This window comes from Moschus berezovskii, chromosome 2 (assembly GCF_049115385.1).
Source record: "Moschus berezovskii isolate FMDL1 chromosome 2, NW_MosBer_1.0, whole genome shotgun sequence".
NCBI lineage: Eukaryota > Metazoa > Chordata > Mammalia > Artiodactyla > Moschidae > Moschus > Moschus berezovskii.
The window spans coordinates 117,367,768-117,387,377 of record NC_142461.1 but is presented as its reverse complement, the minus strand read 5'-3'; the positions used below and the strand labels follow the sequence as shown (position 1 = coordinate 117,387,377).

General features: G+C 35.0%; 1 protein-coding gene across 2 annotated transcripts in view; it reads left to right on the top strand.

Annotated features, from left to right (window-relative positions):
- Positions 1-10,348, top strand: part of ATF2 (activating transcription factor 2) — an 85,703-nt gene extending 75,355 nt beyond the window's left edge. Inside the window, exons 13-14 of one of the 2 annotated variants that reach the window (XM_055396903.2) lie at positions 3,365-3,470; positions 8,870-10,348. In XM_055396903.2, coding sequence (XP_055252878.1) covers positions 3,365-3,470; positions 8,870-8,949 — 186 coding nt within the window. In that variant the 3' untranslated portion in view covers positions 8,950-10,348. Of the gene's footprint in view, positions 1-3,364; positions 3,471-7,812; positions 8,373-8,869 lie in introns of those variants that run through there. The other variant, XM_055396902.2, reaches the window with a different exon arrangement.
- Positions 10,349-19,610: the final 9,262 nt, after the last annotated feature.

Genomic DNA, 19,610 nt, shown 5'->3' with positions numbered 1-19,610 from the left:
CATTATAAAATATTTTAGATCAGGATGATGTAAGAGATTGGACTAAATTTGTACCTTGAATTTGTTGGGGTTTTTTTCCTTACAATTTCTGTCATTTAAAGGTATGGGGGGAAATTACATTATTTGCATTTTGGATAAAGAACAGCATACTTGTGTACTGTATCACTTCAGTTCAGTCGCTCAGTCATGTCCGACCCCATGAATCCCAGCACGCCAGGCCTCCCTGTCCATCACCAACTCCCGGAGTTTACCCAAACTCATGTCCATCAAGTCGGTGATGCCATTCAGCCATCTCATCCTCTGTCTTCCTCTTCTCCTCCTGCCCCCAATCCCTCCCAGCATCAGGGTCTTTTCCATTGAGTCAACTCTTCGCATGAGGTGGCCAAAGTATTGGATTTCAGCTTCAGCATCAGTCCTTCTAGTGAACACCCAGGACTGATCTCCTTTTTAGGGATATACAAATTATAATATTTAAACATTTTAAAATTTCCTCCTCTCTTCCAGTTTTTGCCCCTGATTTGAATTAAATTCAGCTAACACAAATATAAGTTGTGAAAGTGTTAATCACTCAGTCATGTCCAACTCTTTGCGACCCCAGGGACTATATAGACCACCAGGCTTCTCTGTCCATGGAATTCTCCAAGCAAGAATACTGGAGTGGGTAGTCATTCTCTTCTTCAGGGCATCTTCCCAACACAGGTCTCCTACATGCAGGAGGATTCTTTACCATCTGCGCCACCAGGGAAGCCCTTATAATAGGAATCAAATACCTTCTGTCTAAAGTCCTTAATGTTCATTACCCATTTGTTCATTACCCATTTTTAGCTAGTGGCATCTTTACATTTGTTGACTTGTTCATGGACCAAGTAGTCTGATTAGGTGAACAACCATAATACCACCAACTGTTAGATGGAATATCAGTTTCTGTATTCAAACTTACAGTTTCAAACCTGTCATTTAAAGAGAGATTTTGAATATACTGAATATTTCTGAGAGCAAAGGAATATTGTTTTAATGGTTAACACCCAGAATTTTATTTAAATCAAACTATTTTGTATCAGATTATCAACTTGGGACTGCTCAGGAATTTTATCTAATACATCATTTTCCTTCATAATATGGTTTATGATGAATGTCCATATGGAGTATTTAGTTGAGAAGGCATTTGTGATTTTTAAAATTCTGTAATTGAGATGATGCTATTAAGTATGTCAATCTTCCTTTTCTAAGAAAATGGACAGTGTGACTATGTGGTGAGGTTGTTGACAAAAATAATGAAATTAGAACCACTGACCAGTTTTATATTATTTAAGCTATTTCATTTCACCCTCTTTGGTGTTTTGTTTTTCTTTTTTAACCCACTGGAAATAGCTTTTACAGAAGACCATGGTAATTCAGTGTACTCAGTTTATGCTAGGCCATGGGCTGTGATCTTGGGCTATAGAAAGCAAGGTGATCCCTTGCTTAGATTAGAAACCCCAATGTAACAGAGGTGGCAAATAAGTAAACCATAAACAATCCAGTGTGATAAGTGCTATGTAAATATACACACAAACACACATACGTACATATATGTAAATATGGCTTTGGAAGCAAAGAAATGAACACCATGTGTATTTATATTGTACTGAGTTGACTTTTTTTTTTTACATTTAAAGATGGTGAAATAATTAACAAGGCAAAAAGGAAAGGTTTTTTAGATGGAAATAACAGTATATAGTTAGCCATACAAAATTTCTATTTATAGGTCAAAATGATTAAAAATTGATTATTTAATAGGTTCAAACTAATGAGAAGGGTGGTCACAGGTACTCGATTATAAAAGATTGTGTATTCTTGACTAAAAATACATATCCAGCCCTATTTCATATTACAGAAATTAATGAGAGAAAATTGTAAATGGGAGTCTCAAAATCAAGCTGACAGCAGAAAGAGGGAGAAACGTTTTGGATTCTATATGTTGGATTATTCATAATATGGTTTCTCCTAAGTACTGTCATTAATAGAGATAATTAGCAGTATTGACACTAATGACTTCAGTATTCCATAGAAATTAATTTTCTAAATAACAGCTGGTTTTTTAAAGCAAAACTTTAAACCTTTTTCTTTTGTACTTTAATCACTATATACCCACTCTTATCTCAAATACAATGTTCTAAACATAATTTAACTTTTTTTTTTTTTTTAATGGTTCAGAGTTCTTGTAAAGCATCAGTTTTTGTTTTCTGCTTTAACACAGCATTTACAGTTCATTGTTATTGGGGTGTGAGGACCTGTTTGACTTGACAAACTTGCCTTTGGATTACTGAACTTTTATTCTTTTGATCTTGTATGTTCCTATCATCAGTCACTTAAGGAGACCTAATGAGTCTAATCTACTAAATTATTTTACATTCAGCTTTCTGGGTAAGAGATTTAGGAATGGAAAAAGAAGTGCTTGAGCTTTTATGTATACCTTTCTGCATTTAATTTTGGGTTCATGGATGAAATGTGAATAGTTAATGTAAGTCCAAATAAGTAGAGGTATTTGTAAGTTAAGATTTTTTAATGTTATTTGTTACATTCATATTATTTGTAACTCTTTTGAGTATTGGTAATTATCACTAATTTATGTGTTTGGGGGTGATCCAAAGGAATTAATTGGGCTTTCTCAACTTGGAACTTCTACACAGAATCTACCAGATTAATGCATCCAAAACAAAGACTGAACTGCTCATTCTGTAATAAGACGGACAAATCATCATTGATTTATCAGATTTAAATTTAGATGTGTACAAATGGCGTAGGTCAAAGGCAACTAAGCTGTTTAGACATTACGTCTACTTTCATTGGTTCCGTGTCCAAAAACACAGTGCCTTGTGATCCACTTTAGATAGCTGTGATTCTCCAGTTATTGTGTTTTCCCCTATGGAGATTTTCCTAGTTTCTAGAAAGCTGTTTAATTAGTTTACAGGATAAATTTTTTTATTTCCAAGTGAATAGAGTCAGTGAAATTTTATCCTGACTCCCTTGATGTTTTTAATTGTTCATATAATCAAAAGAGCATATAACATATGTAAAATAAAGATACCTTTGATAGGTACCCTGTGTAGTATATAAGCAGTTCCAAGGCAAATGATAATGTAAAAAACTTTGAAATACACTATCCAGTTGTGATTTAAATTTTTACGTAAGTTGCAGGTTTATCTAAATATTAAAATATAAAAGCTAATGTGTAATGATTAAATAAATTTAAGCAGCATATTTTTGTTTATTCCTAAGTATTCTTTTAAAGATATCTAATTTTCATATGTTAATCTTGTTTTAAACAGTGAAAATTGTTTAGTCTGATGCTGGTAAGGTACATAAGTTGTTTCTTCTCCAGAGTGAAGTCACCCTGCTGAGAAATGAAGTGGCACAGCTGAAACAGCTTCTTCTGGCTCATAAAGATTGCCCTGTAACCGCCATGCAGAAGAAATCTGGCTATCATAGTGAGTAATGTTCCATTACCTATAGCCTTAAGCTATATCAGTGAAATACTGCCAGAGTGAACCAAGCTACCATTGAAAAAACGGAGACTGCAATTCTAATATTTAATATTAAATATCAGAAGTTCTGCAGAGTTCTTATGGAATGGAGGATATACTTCTCGGAATCTAGAGTTTTTTAATTTTCCTATATCTAGCTTTTTCCTAGAGATTACTATAGATCAGCAAAATGAGTTAATAATTTAAAATATAGTGAAAGTACTTATGATATTTTGTTTATATTCTCAGAGTAATATTTTTCTTGGATTGACAAACTGAACACTTCTTTTCCAGCCTCCATTTAGTAACTTTTTTTTTTAATTAACTACTTAACAATCAGTAACAGATCCTATTGTTACGGTAGCAGATCCTAGTGTTCTTCCTTAGATAATCAGCATTGTGCAGTTTTGTTGTTCTGAATGTTTATATTGAGCCTTCTAGTTACAAAAATACTAAACTAGAACAGTATTGAAATTATCTGCTTGTAAGTTTCCTCTTAAATATTTCCCTTTAAAATGAGGTGATTTTTTTTTCTGTTTTCAGCATTTTAGAGGTTAATTGTGCTTTCCTTCTTGTAATGTCCTATTTTGATAAGTGCACAATGTTGGAACCAGCTGTTAGTCTTGAATAAATGGCCAATTTTGTCCATCGTACACAAATTTGTAACAAATAACATAGCTGGGAATGCATTAGGAACATTCATAATATATAACCCACAGCTTTCATTTTTATGATTTAGTGATATTTCAGGATATTTGTAAATGTGAAGATTGTTTCAACCATATGTATCCACTTCATTTTAATTTGCCAGTGTCAGTAATTCAAAGGAAAGAAACATTTGTATTGGATGCAAACAGTTCCTCAGGTGCTCACGATAAAACTTAATGGCCACCATCTTTACTTGTAGTCATTGTAAGCAGTTTCATCAGAATGGGCAATATTTTTTAATTTAAAAGATTCAGTAGATTTAGCAACTCTTATGCCATATATATTTAGAACATTGATTTTTGTCAGTTTTGAGCAAATAAATCTTAGTCCTTTGACATCTCGTCATTTTGACAGGATTGTGAAACACATTGTAGAGTAAATTGGAACCATATAGAATTATGTTTGGGGTTGTATTAACAATGACTGCTGCCGGGATGAGGCCATTATGGCTCCCATCTGACTTAACAACATAATTTCCTTTAGAAGCTACTGAGTTCAGCATTCTGCATACAAGATTTTCTTAACAAGAGAGCTCTCCTGAATTTTGATATTCAAAAAGAAATATACAAATAATTCTATAAAAGTAGAAGGAAAATTAACTCTTAAGTTGCATTCAATTTATAATTATCTTCAATTTTTTAATCTAAATTTATTGGATAACCCCAACAGTTCCCTATTATCCAGGCAGTAAGTATATACTCAGCAAATGCAAACCAGTTCTTTATTTGAAGCCATAAAGATTTTTTTAAGTGTACAGATATATAGGTTTGCATGCTGTATCCTCAAACTGACTGAAAATCTAGATTAATAAGTTTTTAGTGAAGATATACAAGGTTGTGAAAAATGTAAAAAAATAAGACATTTTGAAGTTTTGGAACAGTCCCCATCTTTTTTCCTGTCTAGTTATCTATATAGTCAAACTGATTGACATCAGTATAGTTCTTGCATAAAATTAGTTCTCTTCAGCTCTGCAAATTGGATTTTGTAGAAATTTCAAAATTTTTATTTTCAAATTTGAAGTCTGGAAAAAAATGTGACTTCTCTGTTTAATAGTCAAGGTAAAGATTGCTTAAGTAAATGTTTAAATCTCAGAAAAAATGTGGATAAATTTACAAATACATAATTGTTCATCATATTATAGCACATAGCAATTGCTAATGATAATGAGCTATAATACTAGTTAGCTTTTTCACAACAATGTGATAGAAAACTAAGGTTTAGAAGAAATTAAGTAATACCACAAAATCTTGCAGGTAAAAGTAACAATGTAAAGTCACACAGTCATAGGGTCTCTTTTTTAACAACAGAAAGTCCCGTATCCTAGGAAACCTTTCAGTCATGAGGAAACCATGACATTGATTTTAAGGGTCAAATCAAGAGTAGAAATATGAAAACATTTTTAATGTTTGGATTCCATGAAGAATAAAACATAAGAGTAATCTTACTGCCATTAATTCATCTTCTGTAAACCTCTAGGCATAATTAACATAACAAACATAGTTGTTTCTGTAATCATAAGTGGGAAGCAAAGCTTATTAGACCCTAAATGTGAGTTTATATTTTCATTAATGAAAATATGTATAAGCATTAGTGGAACTTCAGAGAGTGAATTGCCAAACAACTGGTTTCTTAGAGTATAGTAAGATCTCTTGTCTCTTTCTATCATTTGTGATTTACACTAGTAATTTTTCTCCCCTTACCATCTCGAACTGGACATAGGTACAGTTGTGTGACATTACAAAGGTATTTTATACATAATTTATAAGTGAGTACCTGATTCTTTGTACAACCTAAAGGTTTGTTTTACCTAATTCTGAAAGCTTAGAGAAAGATACACCTGTCCCTTATCACTTTTTCATTTTGAATCCATCTCCCCCATTGTATATTTACATTTCCTCATACCACTTGTCACAGATGGCTCTATTTCTGAAAGCCGTTATATCCCTAGAACTTACACTGAGAGGAAGGTCATTTTGTTATCATGTCGAATAGTGGTGAAATAGAGGGCTTTTTACTGTTCTCTCCAGTTAAACTGTTATTTGCCAGTGTTTTCTTTGAATGCATTATTATTGCATTGGCTATTTAATGGAATTGTAAATATTTTATAACATTCATTGTTGCTTAATCAGAAAAGTACCTTTATGCTTTATATAATTTTAAAAAGGATTACTGATTGTGGTTTGGTTGTTTTGGTTTTTTTTTTTTACTGTACCTTGATGTCAAATTTTTATCCAGTGGTGCAGTTTTGTATTTAAAGCAGATTTATAGAGATGGTGAGATTCTTTCAAAAATGCATGGATTTGAGGCAAAAGTATCAAAATTCTGTAAGGGTTACTATATTTCAGAAAACCCTCAAAAGGAAGAATTATATTTGAACTAAAGTTGTGCTTGCCAGATTGCTCCCCCTCTATCTTCTACATTATAAATCACTGGGTAAGTCCTGCTTCATGGGGGTCCACAGTCTTAATAATTGACTTTCAGAATGAGCACCTGGCCATCAGTAAGCAGGCCAGTATGTATTCTCAGATTTCATAGAAAGCCAGCTTATTGTCATTTCTGAACACTAAATAAAAATTATTTTAATACCAAATGCAAAGTGCCAAAGAACACATCCTGTATAACACTGTTTTTAAAGTGTTCAAAAATAAAGCTGAACAATACTGTTTAGAGATTTATACCTATCTGGTAAAACTTCAAAGAAAAAACAAGGGAATGATAAAAGGAATACATATAGAATGGTGATTACCTTTGGTGAAGAGAGGACCCTCCAGGAAGCACAGGTGTTAATTGCAGTCTTTTAAGTTGGGAAGCTGAGTTCACAGGTGTTGATGCTATCAGTTGTCTCATAACTTGCATACACTGTAACTATTTGTGGGTGTTACACAAATGGAATTATTGGTTTGTCTTCTGTTAAATAAGACGTAGATTTGTTCAAGCCAGAAAATTGGTCGATTTATTTTCATAAATATTTAGAATGCCCTATCTTCAGTTTTATATGGATTTTTATTTGAATCTCAATGCATGCAACTATAACAGCTGGTGGCATTTAGATTCTAAATATTGCTTATTCTCATGTGTATAGATCATTAGAATCAGGTGTTATAATCATCCATTGCTGCAGTAGATAGAAAGTCAGAATAAATATAAGTTCTGCAGAGAGAAGTATTTGAAGACATAATTTGTATGTTAGAATTCATTTTGATTATATATATTTTCTAACCTTTTAATAACAAAACCAGTCTATTGGCCTACATGTCATATGTGTTGCTGGGTGTTTCATTTTATCTATAAGAAACTTATCTCTCAAATTCCTACTTAATTTTCTTAACACTATTTAACAAACAATTCTTAAGCTCTGTTTTACTGGCCATTGAGGTGTTTCCATGTTCTTGCCTGTGCCTTCATCTGGCTTGTTGCAGGCAAAATTGCCTACTTCGGGACTTACAGCCACCTTTCAGTTACTCAGTTACTGTCACACCAACTTCTCTAAACTGATTCTGTAAAATGTCATCTAACTTTTTATCCTGTACATTGAGTCAGCCTGATAAATTTTTACAACTATTCTAAGAAACTGAGTAGTTTTCTTTTTTCCACTCAGCTGCTGATAAAGATGATAGTTCAGAAGATTTGTCAGTGCCGAGTAGTCCACATACCGAAGCTATACAACATAGTTCTGTCAGCACATCCAATGGAGTCAGTTCAACTTCCAAGGCAGAAGCTGTAGCCACTTCAGTCCTCACCCAGATGGCGGACCAGAGTACAGAGCCTGTGCTTTCGCAGATTGTCATGGCTCCTTCCTCCCAGTCACAGCCCTCAGGAAGTTGATTAAAAACCTGCAGTGCAGCAGCTTTAGATACTCATTAGTGACTTCAAAGGGAAATCAAGGAAAGACCAGTTTCCATTTATGCGAAATCTGTGGTTGTAAATTTTTTTTTTTTACTTGAAATTAAATTTGACTCTAAAGTTGGTGTAGCAGCAGTTGATGATCAGACTGAACAAGTTTTTAGTCTCTGGAAAAAGACTGATTTTGCTTTTTTTTATAAATATTGTTAGATTTATTAATTTTTCTGTGCTCAATGTGTAAATTGTATTATAATTCATTGTGGTTTATTTCACTTTTAATTTGGGGGTGTCTGAATAAATGGGGGTGTTACTGAATCTCTCTTCCTACTTCCATTTCTTTTGACCACCTCTTAACCCTCAGCTATGATGGTAGTTTTGTTATATCATTTATACCAAAGTTCTGCATAGTCCCTATTGACTTTGTAATGTTAACAAGGTCATAACGCACTAGCAAGAGAAAGAAATTTGCTTTTAATCTTTTTGCCTTTTATTTTGCACATTATGCAAAACGAAGAACGTTACCGAACACTTTTTGAGTGAAATGTGGTAAAAGACATACAGTGCTTTTATGCACACTCTTAATCTTAATGAACATCAGTAATAGTGCATTTTCTTTCAGATTTTAAGTAAGCACGAATATTGGAATCCTTTATCATTTCAATAATGACTGTTTTTCAAGTCTTAAATTCAGTATTTTAAATCCTATGTTTTGAGGCTAACAAAATATGAAATTATATTAAGTACAATACAGGGTTATCAGATACCTAATAATTTTTTGATATTAGATTTTTGGTTTTGTTTATTTTTTACAGATTTCAGGTTTCAAACTGAGAAGTTTATGCATAATCAAGTAAGGTATGGTTGCCAGAAAAGCCTAAAAATTACTACTTAGAAAATTTAAGACTGTTTACCCCCATTGTCTTGTACTTGCAAGCTAACTTGTACTTATTCTTGTGGAAGCACTGTCATCTTTTAGTAGCAAATTTTGATAACGTTTCTCGTGGGAAAAAATCAGTATCTATCTTTAGAACAATGTAACTATAATGTGGGACACAAGAGTGAGTGAGAGAGTGTGAGTATGTGTGTATGTGTGTCTTTCAATAGTTTATGCCAGCAATCTTTGCTTGAATGTTTAATGATGCCTTCAGTGTGATGCTGGCCAATAGATGATTGCAATTTAAGATGTCATTACTGTGCAGGCTTGGATAACTAACATTCCATGATGTAGTTTGTTTCTGATGAGATGATTGTAGGTACACTTTTCTCATTATCCAATCATCTGTGGGATACTGAGTTTTCTAATGTGCCATTATCTATTTTTATTCTGCAGTTATGTTCAAAATACAGTACAATATTTTAAAATAGACAAAATTGTTAAAAATAAAGTAGTAGATGTGTGTAAGAAAACTTTGTAAAATAGTTATGAGTCCTCCCCAGTAGCAACTTCTGGCATTCAAGCAGGATTCCATTATGTAAATATCTATAACACATTTATAATAAGTTGTGTAGTTTGTTCTGCATCCATACTACACTATTTGCTAAAGTCTCAGTGCCATCTCCTAATGAGACTGACATTTTAAAAACCTGTATGGAATATCTTTGACAATTCAAGGAAATATCCCACCTTGCCTAAGTTCCGAACTGGGAAACATTCAGATTATACAAATGACATTTCAGGATTTTTAAGTATGAAGACAATAGGAATTTTATTGTTTGGCTTATAAAAAATGAGAGCATTTTTGGTTGATAATTCTACTTCTAAAGTGTTTTTTTTTTAACTGATTTTATAATTTTCAGGTACTCAATTTCTAATCATGACTTTGCGTAGTTATGCTAAGGAGTTGATCTCAAAGGCACAAAATATGAATTCTGCAAGAAGGCTGTTTTTTATTGTAGTTATATGGGTTAGGAAAAGCCTCCATTTTTCATTCTAGGTCAGGCAGTGCATTTTTCTTAAATTTTATTATTTATGCAAGTTAAAGTTCTTTGGTAACAGGAATTCTTGCAACTGTAAAATAAAACTACATAGATGTAAGAAGTCATGTAAACGGTTAATGAGCTTATTACCAAGGTTAGCAAAACTCATTGTAAATCAGTCTGTACTCAGCAAATAAAAATCATTCTTAGTTGTATAAACACAAACTCCATTTTGACTTTCAGATGTCACACTACTTCTGTACCTAGCATTTTGAGTCCTTATATTTGCAATGTTACACAAACTGTACTATTTTCTTTTATGTGCAGTTTGCATGAGTAAACCATCAAAGAATAAATTCTATCTTTAAATTATGTTCATAATTTGCTTGTTCTTACCTGTCTTTCCTAAAGTAAGATTACTTGATAATGAAGTTTTTCTCCTTCAGAATGTTTATTACCTGAGAAGAACCTAATATTCTGTGTCCTGTGATAAAATTAATTTCTTTCTCAAAGACCTTTCAGCTGCAAGGTCACTCAGGCCTCTTTCTTCTTCTCTGCATTCACTTTAAGCCCTATCCATACAAAATGAACCTTTAATTTATGTCTCCAGCCCAGAATATTCCCTTATCCACACACAGAGCTACTACACACAGATGCTCCAGCCTTTGGTTTATCTTGGTAACTGCCTGCCAAAACAATTCTTTCACTCTGAACTGTGTAATCTTCCTTTACCCTACCTTCAAACACACTGCTCCCATAATGTTGCATAAATCAGTTGATTACCACACTTCCAGTTGCTGAAGTCAGAACAACCTTGTTCTGATTCCTCACTTCTCACCACTCACATCCAACACATCAGGAAATGCTGTTACTTTACCTTCAAAATAATACAGAATTCAACCACTCATCATTTTCAGTGCTATCACCCTGATCTGTGCCCTCATCGTTCCCCTCCCGGAGTACTGTATACCTTATACCCACCTCCTTTCTTTCACCCTGTCTGCTAGGCCCATCCTCAGTACAGGAGCGCCACTGAAGTTTTCCAAACACGTATCAGGTTACGGCACTCCTCTGCTCCAACTTCTAGAGTGGCTCCTCATTACATTCAGAGCTGGAGTCCTTACAGGGGCCTACAAGATCTGTTCCCCCAACTGCATCCCATTAATCTCTGACCTCGTCTCCTACCACACTGTGAGCACTACTAGATGTCCGCTTTTCTTCTAGGCGCTTGGTATACACTAATAGCCAAAACACAAAAACCCCTGCTTTTGGGAAGCTTACATTCTAAGTGGGGAGAGAGGTTTTGGGGAAACACAACACAGTAAGTATCAGTATATCATTTTACTATGTTATAATAGAAGCCATAAGTGCTAAGTGAAGAAAGACATACCAGTTGTGCTGGAGAGCACTGGAGTGATGTTTCAGTCTTCTCTCTCAGAGCCAATCTGAAAAGATACAAAGAAACACATGGTTATTTTTTAATTTTAAGGTATACATTTCATAAATGTGCTTAATCTAAATTACAAAATATCAAAGACTTCATGAAGACAAACTGATGTGTTTCTGTAACAAAGTTTGACTAATGATACACTGAGAAACTACACATTTGCTTTATTTCTGAGGATAGGAAAGATAAGTAAATTCCACAGACAAGAGTTTAAGTGTAGTTTTGCTCATTCTCCATATCAAACTATGGTTTGATGTTTGACAATAATAATTTATTTGTGAGAATGTAATTATGAGAGAATCCTATTTACTGCTGAGACTTCATCTTACAAAAATATATACAGGGACACATACAGAGAGATATGTATACACTAAATACCTAAAGAACACAATTATCAAACCAAGTAGAAGAAAATTTTAATCTGATGTTTCTAGATTACCTTGACCACAAGATAATACTTAACTTCTGAAGCAATTAAAATTATATCATTTTATGTCTGATAGAATTATGAAAAATCACTTCTTTAAACTTTCAATAAATACAAATACATTTTTTCTGTGATTCTCATACTTTTTTAAGTGACGGTCTTTCTAGCCATCTAAAATTAGACTGAGAGTTGGGTTTTCACTGAAGCAAAGTATTAAGATCCTTCTGTGTGGGAGGAAAAAAAAGTAGAATAAGGATTTTTCTGGAGAAATAAATAGTTTTACCATTTAAGTAAATGGTGAGTTGCCAATTATACATTGCCATAGAAGTAAACTTAATGGAAATGTTTCCAGAACTAAACATTTATTAGTTCTGAAATAACCAAGGCCATGTGACATTGGAACCTACAATAAAAGAAAATATTAATAAGTTTTATTCTGTTGTAGCAGACCAATGCACCAAATATTGTAAAATTTTCAAAAATGTCATAGCACTCAGACTAGAAGAGTTCTGATGTTCAACAGTGGGCCAGTAAGTTGTATCTTTTTTCCACAAATGGACATGCAAAATTTTCCAATGACTATGAGAAGAGGATGGCATCAGCACACACCATTGTCATAGTCACGGTGCTTCTCTTGCTTTATTTTGCATTAGATTTTACATTAGATTTTATATTTAAGAAATAATTCATCGAGCTAGAACCATGGTTTTATCATGCATTACCTCAATTATTTGGGAAAGTACTTAAGATTATGAATTTCATTTTTAACTATCAAGTCAAAGGTAGTTTTACTTTATTCACTTAATTTTACAGTAGATTTTGCTTTCTATGAAAGTAGACAAAAGAGACTGTTCCCTCAAAAGAGCTCTTTTTAAAATTATTTTTACTTTAACGATTTTTTAAAAGCATGTAAATTAAGAAATGCTGTTTCCATAACCTGACATAAAAAGTATTTAAATGAAGTTTACTTAACAGAATTTAAGATGATAGACTTATCTGAGTTTCTCATAACTGGAAGGAAAGAAATGTGATGTTTGAGAAAATGCAAAAATATGTCACTACCGTTATCCTCAAAAAGAAACCCTTTTGCACAATACAGTATTAATTGATAATTTTATTTTTTTCTCACCAATACTTTTTTTAATCTCCCATGTAATTAAACAGTAGCCAAATTTCTCTATTTTTAGGAGATGTGATTGTTAAAATTCTGTTAATAGGGTCTAATAATATCATTGAAAAATAAAATGAGTTAGGTAATATAGCTATCAGCATAATTAATTTGAGCATTTAAAACTTATTCAACAGATAATTACTGACTTTACCCAGCTGCTAAATTTTTAGCATTACATCTTAATCTATTCAGCTCAGCTAATGGATTCTGAGGTGGCTTCCAACATTGAGGTAATCTCCTAAATTATGAACAATCATATCAAGTCTAAATTAACATACTGCAAACAAAGATCCTCAGAGATATTTTTCATGACTGAAGATCAAAACTGGAAATTCTTTTTTATGGACTAGAGATTATTTATGACAAGGTAATATTAGCCACCTCATGCGACGAGTTGACTCACTGGAAAAGACTCTGATGCTGGGAAAGGTTAGGGGCGGGAGGATAAGGGGACGACCGAGAATGAGATGGCTGGATGGCATCACCGACTCTGTGGACATGAGTTTGAGTGAACTCCGGGAGTTGGTGATGGACAGGGAGGCCTGGCGTGCTGTGATTCATGGGGTCGCGGAGAGTCAGACACGACTGAGCGACTGAACTGAACTGAATATTAGATGACAATTTTGAAAATATCTACTTCTGTTGTCATTTTCATTATGTTCTATTTATCTGAAGAAGTTATGTAAGTGGCTCAAAAGTAGTAAATGCTTGAACATATTAATGATCTATAATTTAAGAACTTGCATAAAATATTTGTATGTTTGCTATAACAGTGCATAGGTAAGTATAATTTTAAATCATTTATCATTTAATGATGCTTTAATCTCTTAAAGTTTTCTCCCAAATTTTTTCTGAATTTCTTTAACATAAAAATATTAATTTAGGTGTCTCATTTCTCTTGCTGGTGGAAACACTTATGAATATTGGCCCACTAAATGAAGTACCTAATAAGCACAGACTTTGCACTGAGGTGTTGGGGCTGTAGGGACCACAGTTAAAGACCAGGATCTTACCGTCAAGGAGAATTCATTTGGAAAGACAAAATATTTGTTACATCTATAACAGGAAATAATCAAAATCTACAACTTCTGAAACAGGATTTATAAGTTCACAAAAGGAGGCAAACCATATTATATTTGAACTTCACCTTAAATTATGAATTAGACGGGCAGAAAGGAAACAAAAGTAACAACAAAAGACTACATAAACGAGTTATGTTTATAGGACAATGGAAAGACAGGAAGGATAGGGTTCTGCTGCTGCTAAGTCACTTCAGTCGTGTCCGACTCTGTGTGACCCCATAGATGGAAACCCACCAGGCTCCCCCGTCCCTGGGATTCTCCAGTCAAGAACACTTAGCAATAAGCAAAACTGCATAGCTAGAATAGGGCTAGTTTATAGAGGGTCCTAAGGGATTTAGACTAGAAAACAGGCAACTATTGACTTGGCTTAAAAAATGCACATCAGTAGAAAGGCTGGCCCGTGTGGCAATCAGCCTACAAATTGCACTAATCCAAGCATGAGTTAAAACCAGCACTAGGGAGAAGAGCCAATTCAGAGCAAAAGGAATAGGAATATCACTCAGCCATTAAAAAGAATGCCGGCAATGCAGATCTGGATTCGATCCCTGGGTCAGGAAGATCCCCTGGAGAACAGAATGGCAACACACTCCAATACTGTTGCCTGGAGAATTCCACGGACAGATGAGCCTGGTGGGCTACATATACAGAGTCCATGGTCACAAAGAGTCGGACACGACTGAGTGACTAACACTTTAATTTTCTAATGCCACTTGTAGCAACATGGATGGACCTGGAGATTATCGTACTAAGTGAAGCAAGATAGATGTGAAACACCATGATAGCCCTTATACACAGAATCTAAAAAAAAGTTATACGAATGAACTTATTTATAAACAGACTCACTGACTTAGAGAACTTACAAACTTAAGGTTACCAGGGGGAAAGTGTTGGGGTGGGGATAGTTAGGGAGTTTGGGATGGACATGTATACACTGTTATATTTTAAATGGATAATCAACAAGGACCTACTGATTAGCACAGGAAACTACACAATGTTATGTGGCAGACTGGATGGGAGGGGAGTTTGGGACAGAATGGACACATGTATATGTATAGCTAAGTCCCTCTGCTCTGCACCTGCAACTATCACAGTATTAATCAGCTCTACTCCAACATGGGCTTCCCCAGTGGCTCAGCAGTAAAGAATCTGTCTGCAATGCAGGAGACACAGGTTCAGTCCCTGGGTCGAGAAGGTCCTTGGAGGAGGGCACGGCAGCCCACTCCAGTATTCTTGACTGGAGAATATCAAGAACAAAGGGGCCTAGTGGGCTACAGTCCATAGGGTCACTGACTGCAGAGACTGAGCACACACACATGCACACATACTCCAGTATACAATAAAATAGTTTTTTTTAAAGATACATACTTATCAGACAAAAATTGGAAAAAAATGTAAAAGCAACAACATACAAGGAAATCCCCATAGGATTATCGGCTGATTTTTCAGCAGAAACTCTGCAGTCAAGAAGAGAGTGGCATGATACATGTAGAGTGATGAAAGGGGAAAACCTACAACTAAGAATACTACCTAGGTAGGCTCTCATTCAGATTCAACAGAGAAATCAAAAGGTGAGATCAGTCCTGGGTGTTCATTGGAAGGACTGATGCTAAAGCTGAAACTCTAGTACTCTGGCCACCTCATGCGACGAGTTGACTCACTGGAAAAGACGCTGATGCTGGGAAAGGGTGGGGGCGGGAGGAGAAGGGGACGACGGAGAATGAGATGGCTGGATGGCATCACCGACTCTGTGGACATGAGTTTGAGTGAACTCCGGGAGCTGGTGATGGACAGGGAGGCCTGGCGTGCTGTGTGATTCATGGGGTCGCGGAGAGTCAGACGCGACTGAACTGAACTGAACAGACAAGCAAAAGCTAAGAGAATTCAGCACTGCCAAACCAGCTTCACAACAAATTCTAAAGGAATTTCTCTAGGAGAGGAGGAGGGAGGGAAGGCCACAACCAGAAACACAATCACAATACACTAGAATACAATCACAAATAGGAAAGGCCATCAGTAAAGAAAAACATACAGTAAGAGTAGGAAATCATCCATACACAAAAACGATAAGAAAACCAAAGACTAGGAGAAGAGAGTACAAACACCAGAAATAGGAATTGCATTTGAAATTAAGAGACCAGCAACTTAACCTTCAAGCAGACTGAATATCAAACAGCTCATGCAATTCAACATTTTAAATAAAAGAGTCAAAAAACGGGTGGAAGACCTAAATGACATTTCTCCAAAGAAGACATACAGACAGCCAAGAGACACATGAAAAGATGGCTCAACGTCACTAATTATCAGAGAAGTGCATATCAAAACAAAATGAGGCATCACTTCATACTGGTCATAATGGCCATCAAAAAATCTACAAGCAATAAATGCTGGAGAGGATGTGGAAAAAAGGGAACCCTCTTGCTGGGAATGTAAATTGATACAGCTACTATAGAGAACACTGGCGATTCCTTAAAAAAAACAAAAAACTAAGAACTACCATATCACCCAGCAATCCCCCTACTGGGCATATACCCTGAAAAAAACATACTTTGAAAAGACACATGCAGCCTAGTGTTCACTGCAGCACTATTTACAAGAGCTAGAACTCAGAAGCCACCTAAATGTCCATCAACAGATGAATGGATAAAGAAGTTGTGGTACATATATATAATGGAATATTACTCATTCATAAAAAAGAACAAAACTAGGTCATTTGTAGAGACATGAATGGACCTAGAGTCTGTCATACAAAGTAAGTCAGAAAGAGAAAAATAAATATCCTATATTAACATATATGTGGAATCTAGTAAAATGGTACAGAGATGCAGGCATAGAAACAGATGGGTGGACATGGCGGGGGCTGGGGCAGGATGTAAGGGTGAGATGAACTGGGAGATTGGGATCAGCATATATACACTACTGTATGTAAAAAAGATGCTTAGTGGGAACCTGCTAGGTAGTGCAGGGGTTCAGCTTGATGCTCTGATGACCTAGATGGGTGAGAGGAAGTGGGCTGGGAGGGAGGTCCACGAGGGAGGGGATATATGTATACATAGAGTTGATCACTGTGTTGGACAGCAGAAACCAACACAACTACACCCCATTTAAAAAACCTTATGGGAACTGCAAACCAAAAAACTACATTAGATAACACACAAAAAGGAAAAAGCAACCTAAACACAACACTAAAAGATAGTCATCAAATCACAAAAGAACAAAAGAGGGGAGGAAGCAAAAAACAAATCCAAAAGAAAATGGTCATAGGAACATACATGGTGTATGTATATTAACAGATGTAAATAGATTAAATGCTCCAAACAAAAGACATAGACTAGCTAATGGGTACAAAAACAAGACCTGTATATATGTTGTCCACAAGGGGCCCACCCACTTCAGATCTAGGGACACATACAGACTGAAGGGAATGAAAAATGATATTCCATACAAATGGAAATCCAGAAAACTGGATTTGTATTGCTATACAATCAGGCAAAAATAGACTTTAAAATAAAGACTGCCATAAGAGACAAGGAAGGGCACTATAGAATGAACAAGGGATCAGTATAAGAAGACGATGTAACAATTTTAAATAACACATGCACTCAACATAGGAGCACCTTAATATACAAGGCAAACACTAACAGCCATGAAAGGAGAAATCGAAAGTAATACAGTAATAGTGGGGGACTTTAACACCTCACACCAATGGCCAGATTACTGTATGGTCTTGGCACAAAAACAGATCAACAGAACAGGAAAGTCCAGAGATAAAACCATGCACATATGGTCAACTAATCTATGTCAAAGAAGGCAAGACTATACATCAGAGAAAAGATAGTCTCTTCAATAGAGAAGTGCTGGGAAAACTGAACAGCAACATGTAAAAGAATGAAATTAGAACTCAACACCATGCACATTTTGACTGTCAGAATGGATTAAAGACCTAATCCTAATCTCAAAATTGATTAAAGACCTAACTATAAGGCTGGATAATATAAAACTCTTAGAGGAAAATATAGACAGACCACTCTGACATTTATTCTAGCAATATCTTTTTAAATCCACCTCCTAAAGAAAATAAAAAGAAACAATTGGGGCCTAATTAAATGTAAAAGCTTTTGCACAGCAAAGGAAACCATAAACAAAATGAAAAGACAACCCACAGAATGTGTGAAAATATTTGCAAACAAAGTGACCGATAAGAGGTTAACCTCCAAAATATACAAACAGCTCATGCAGCTCAATAACAACAACAACAAAATGGGCAAAAGATTTAAATTGACATTTCTCCAAAAAAGACATACAGATGGCCAACAGGCACATGTAAAGATGCTCAGCATCACCAATACAATAAGGTATCACCTCACACTGGTCAGAATGTGTGCTTGCTAAGTCGCTTCAGTCGTGTCTGACTGTGCGACCCTACGGACTATAGCCTGTGAGGTTCCTCTTTCCATGGGATTCTCTAGGCAAGAATACTGGAGTTAGTTGCCATTTCCTCCTCCAGGGATCTTCCTGACCCAGGGATGGAACCCGTGTCTTTTACGTTACTTGCATTGGCAGGCAAGTTCTTCACCACTAGCGCCACCAGAATGGCCATCATCAAAAGCTCTACAAACAATAAATGCTGAAGAGGATGTGGAGAAAGGGGAACCCTCCTACACTGTTGGTGGGAATGTAAATTGGTATAACCATTATGGAGAACAATAATGGACAGGCCTCCTTAAAAAAATAAATATGATCTAGCAATCCTGCTGCTGTGCATATGGAGAAAACCTTAACTCAAAAAGATACACACACCCCAATATTTATTGCAACACTATTTACAATAGCTAAGACATAGATGAAATCTAAATGTCCATCAACAGAAAAATAGATAAAGAAGATGTGATACATATACACAGTGGATTTTAGGCATAAAAAAAATGAAATAATGCCATATGCAGCAACATGAATGGACCTAGAGGTTATCATACTAAGTGAAGTAAGTCAGACAGAGGAAATCAAATATCACATGGTATTGCTTATATATATGGAATCTTAAAAATGGTACAAATGAGCTTATTTACAAAACAAATAGAGTCACAGATGCAAAAAACAAACATGGTTACCAGAGTGGAAAGGGAGGAGGGGGCTATATTAGGAGATCAGGATTGAAAAATACACACTACTATATACAAAATAGATAACTAATCAGGACCTACTGTATAGCACAGGAAACTACTCAATACTCTGTAATAACCTCTATGGGAAAAGAATCTAAAAAGAATGGCTATATGCATATGCATAACTGATTCACTTTGCTGCACACCTGAAACTAACACAGCATTGTAAATTAACAATACACCAATTATTTTTTTTTTTTTGTAAAAAAGAACATAAAATGGAGAAAGAACAATCTCTTCAATAAACAGTGTTGACAAACTGGACAGCCATATGCAAAAGAATGAAGCTGGACCACCATCTTATACCATACACAGAGATTAACTCAAAGTTGATTAAAGACTTGAAC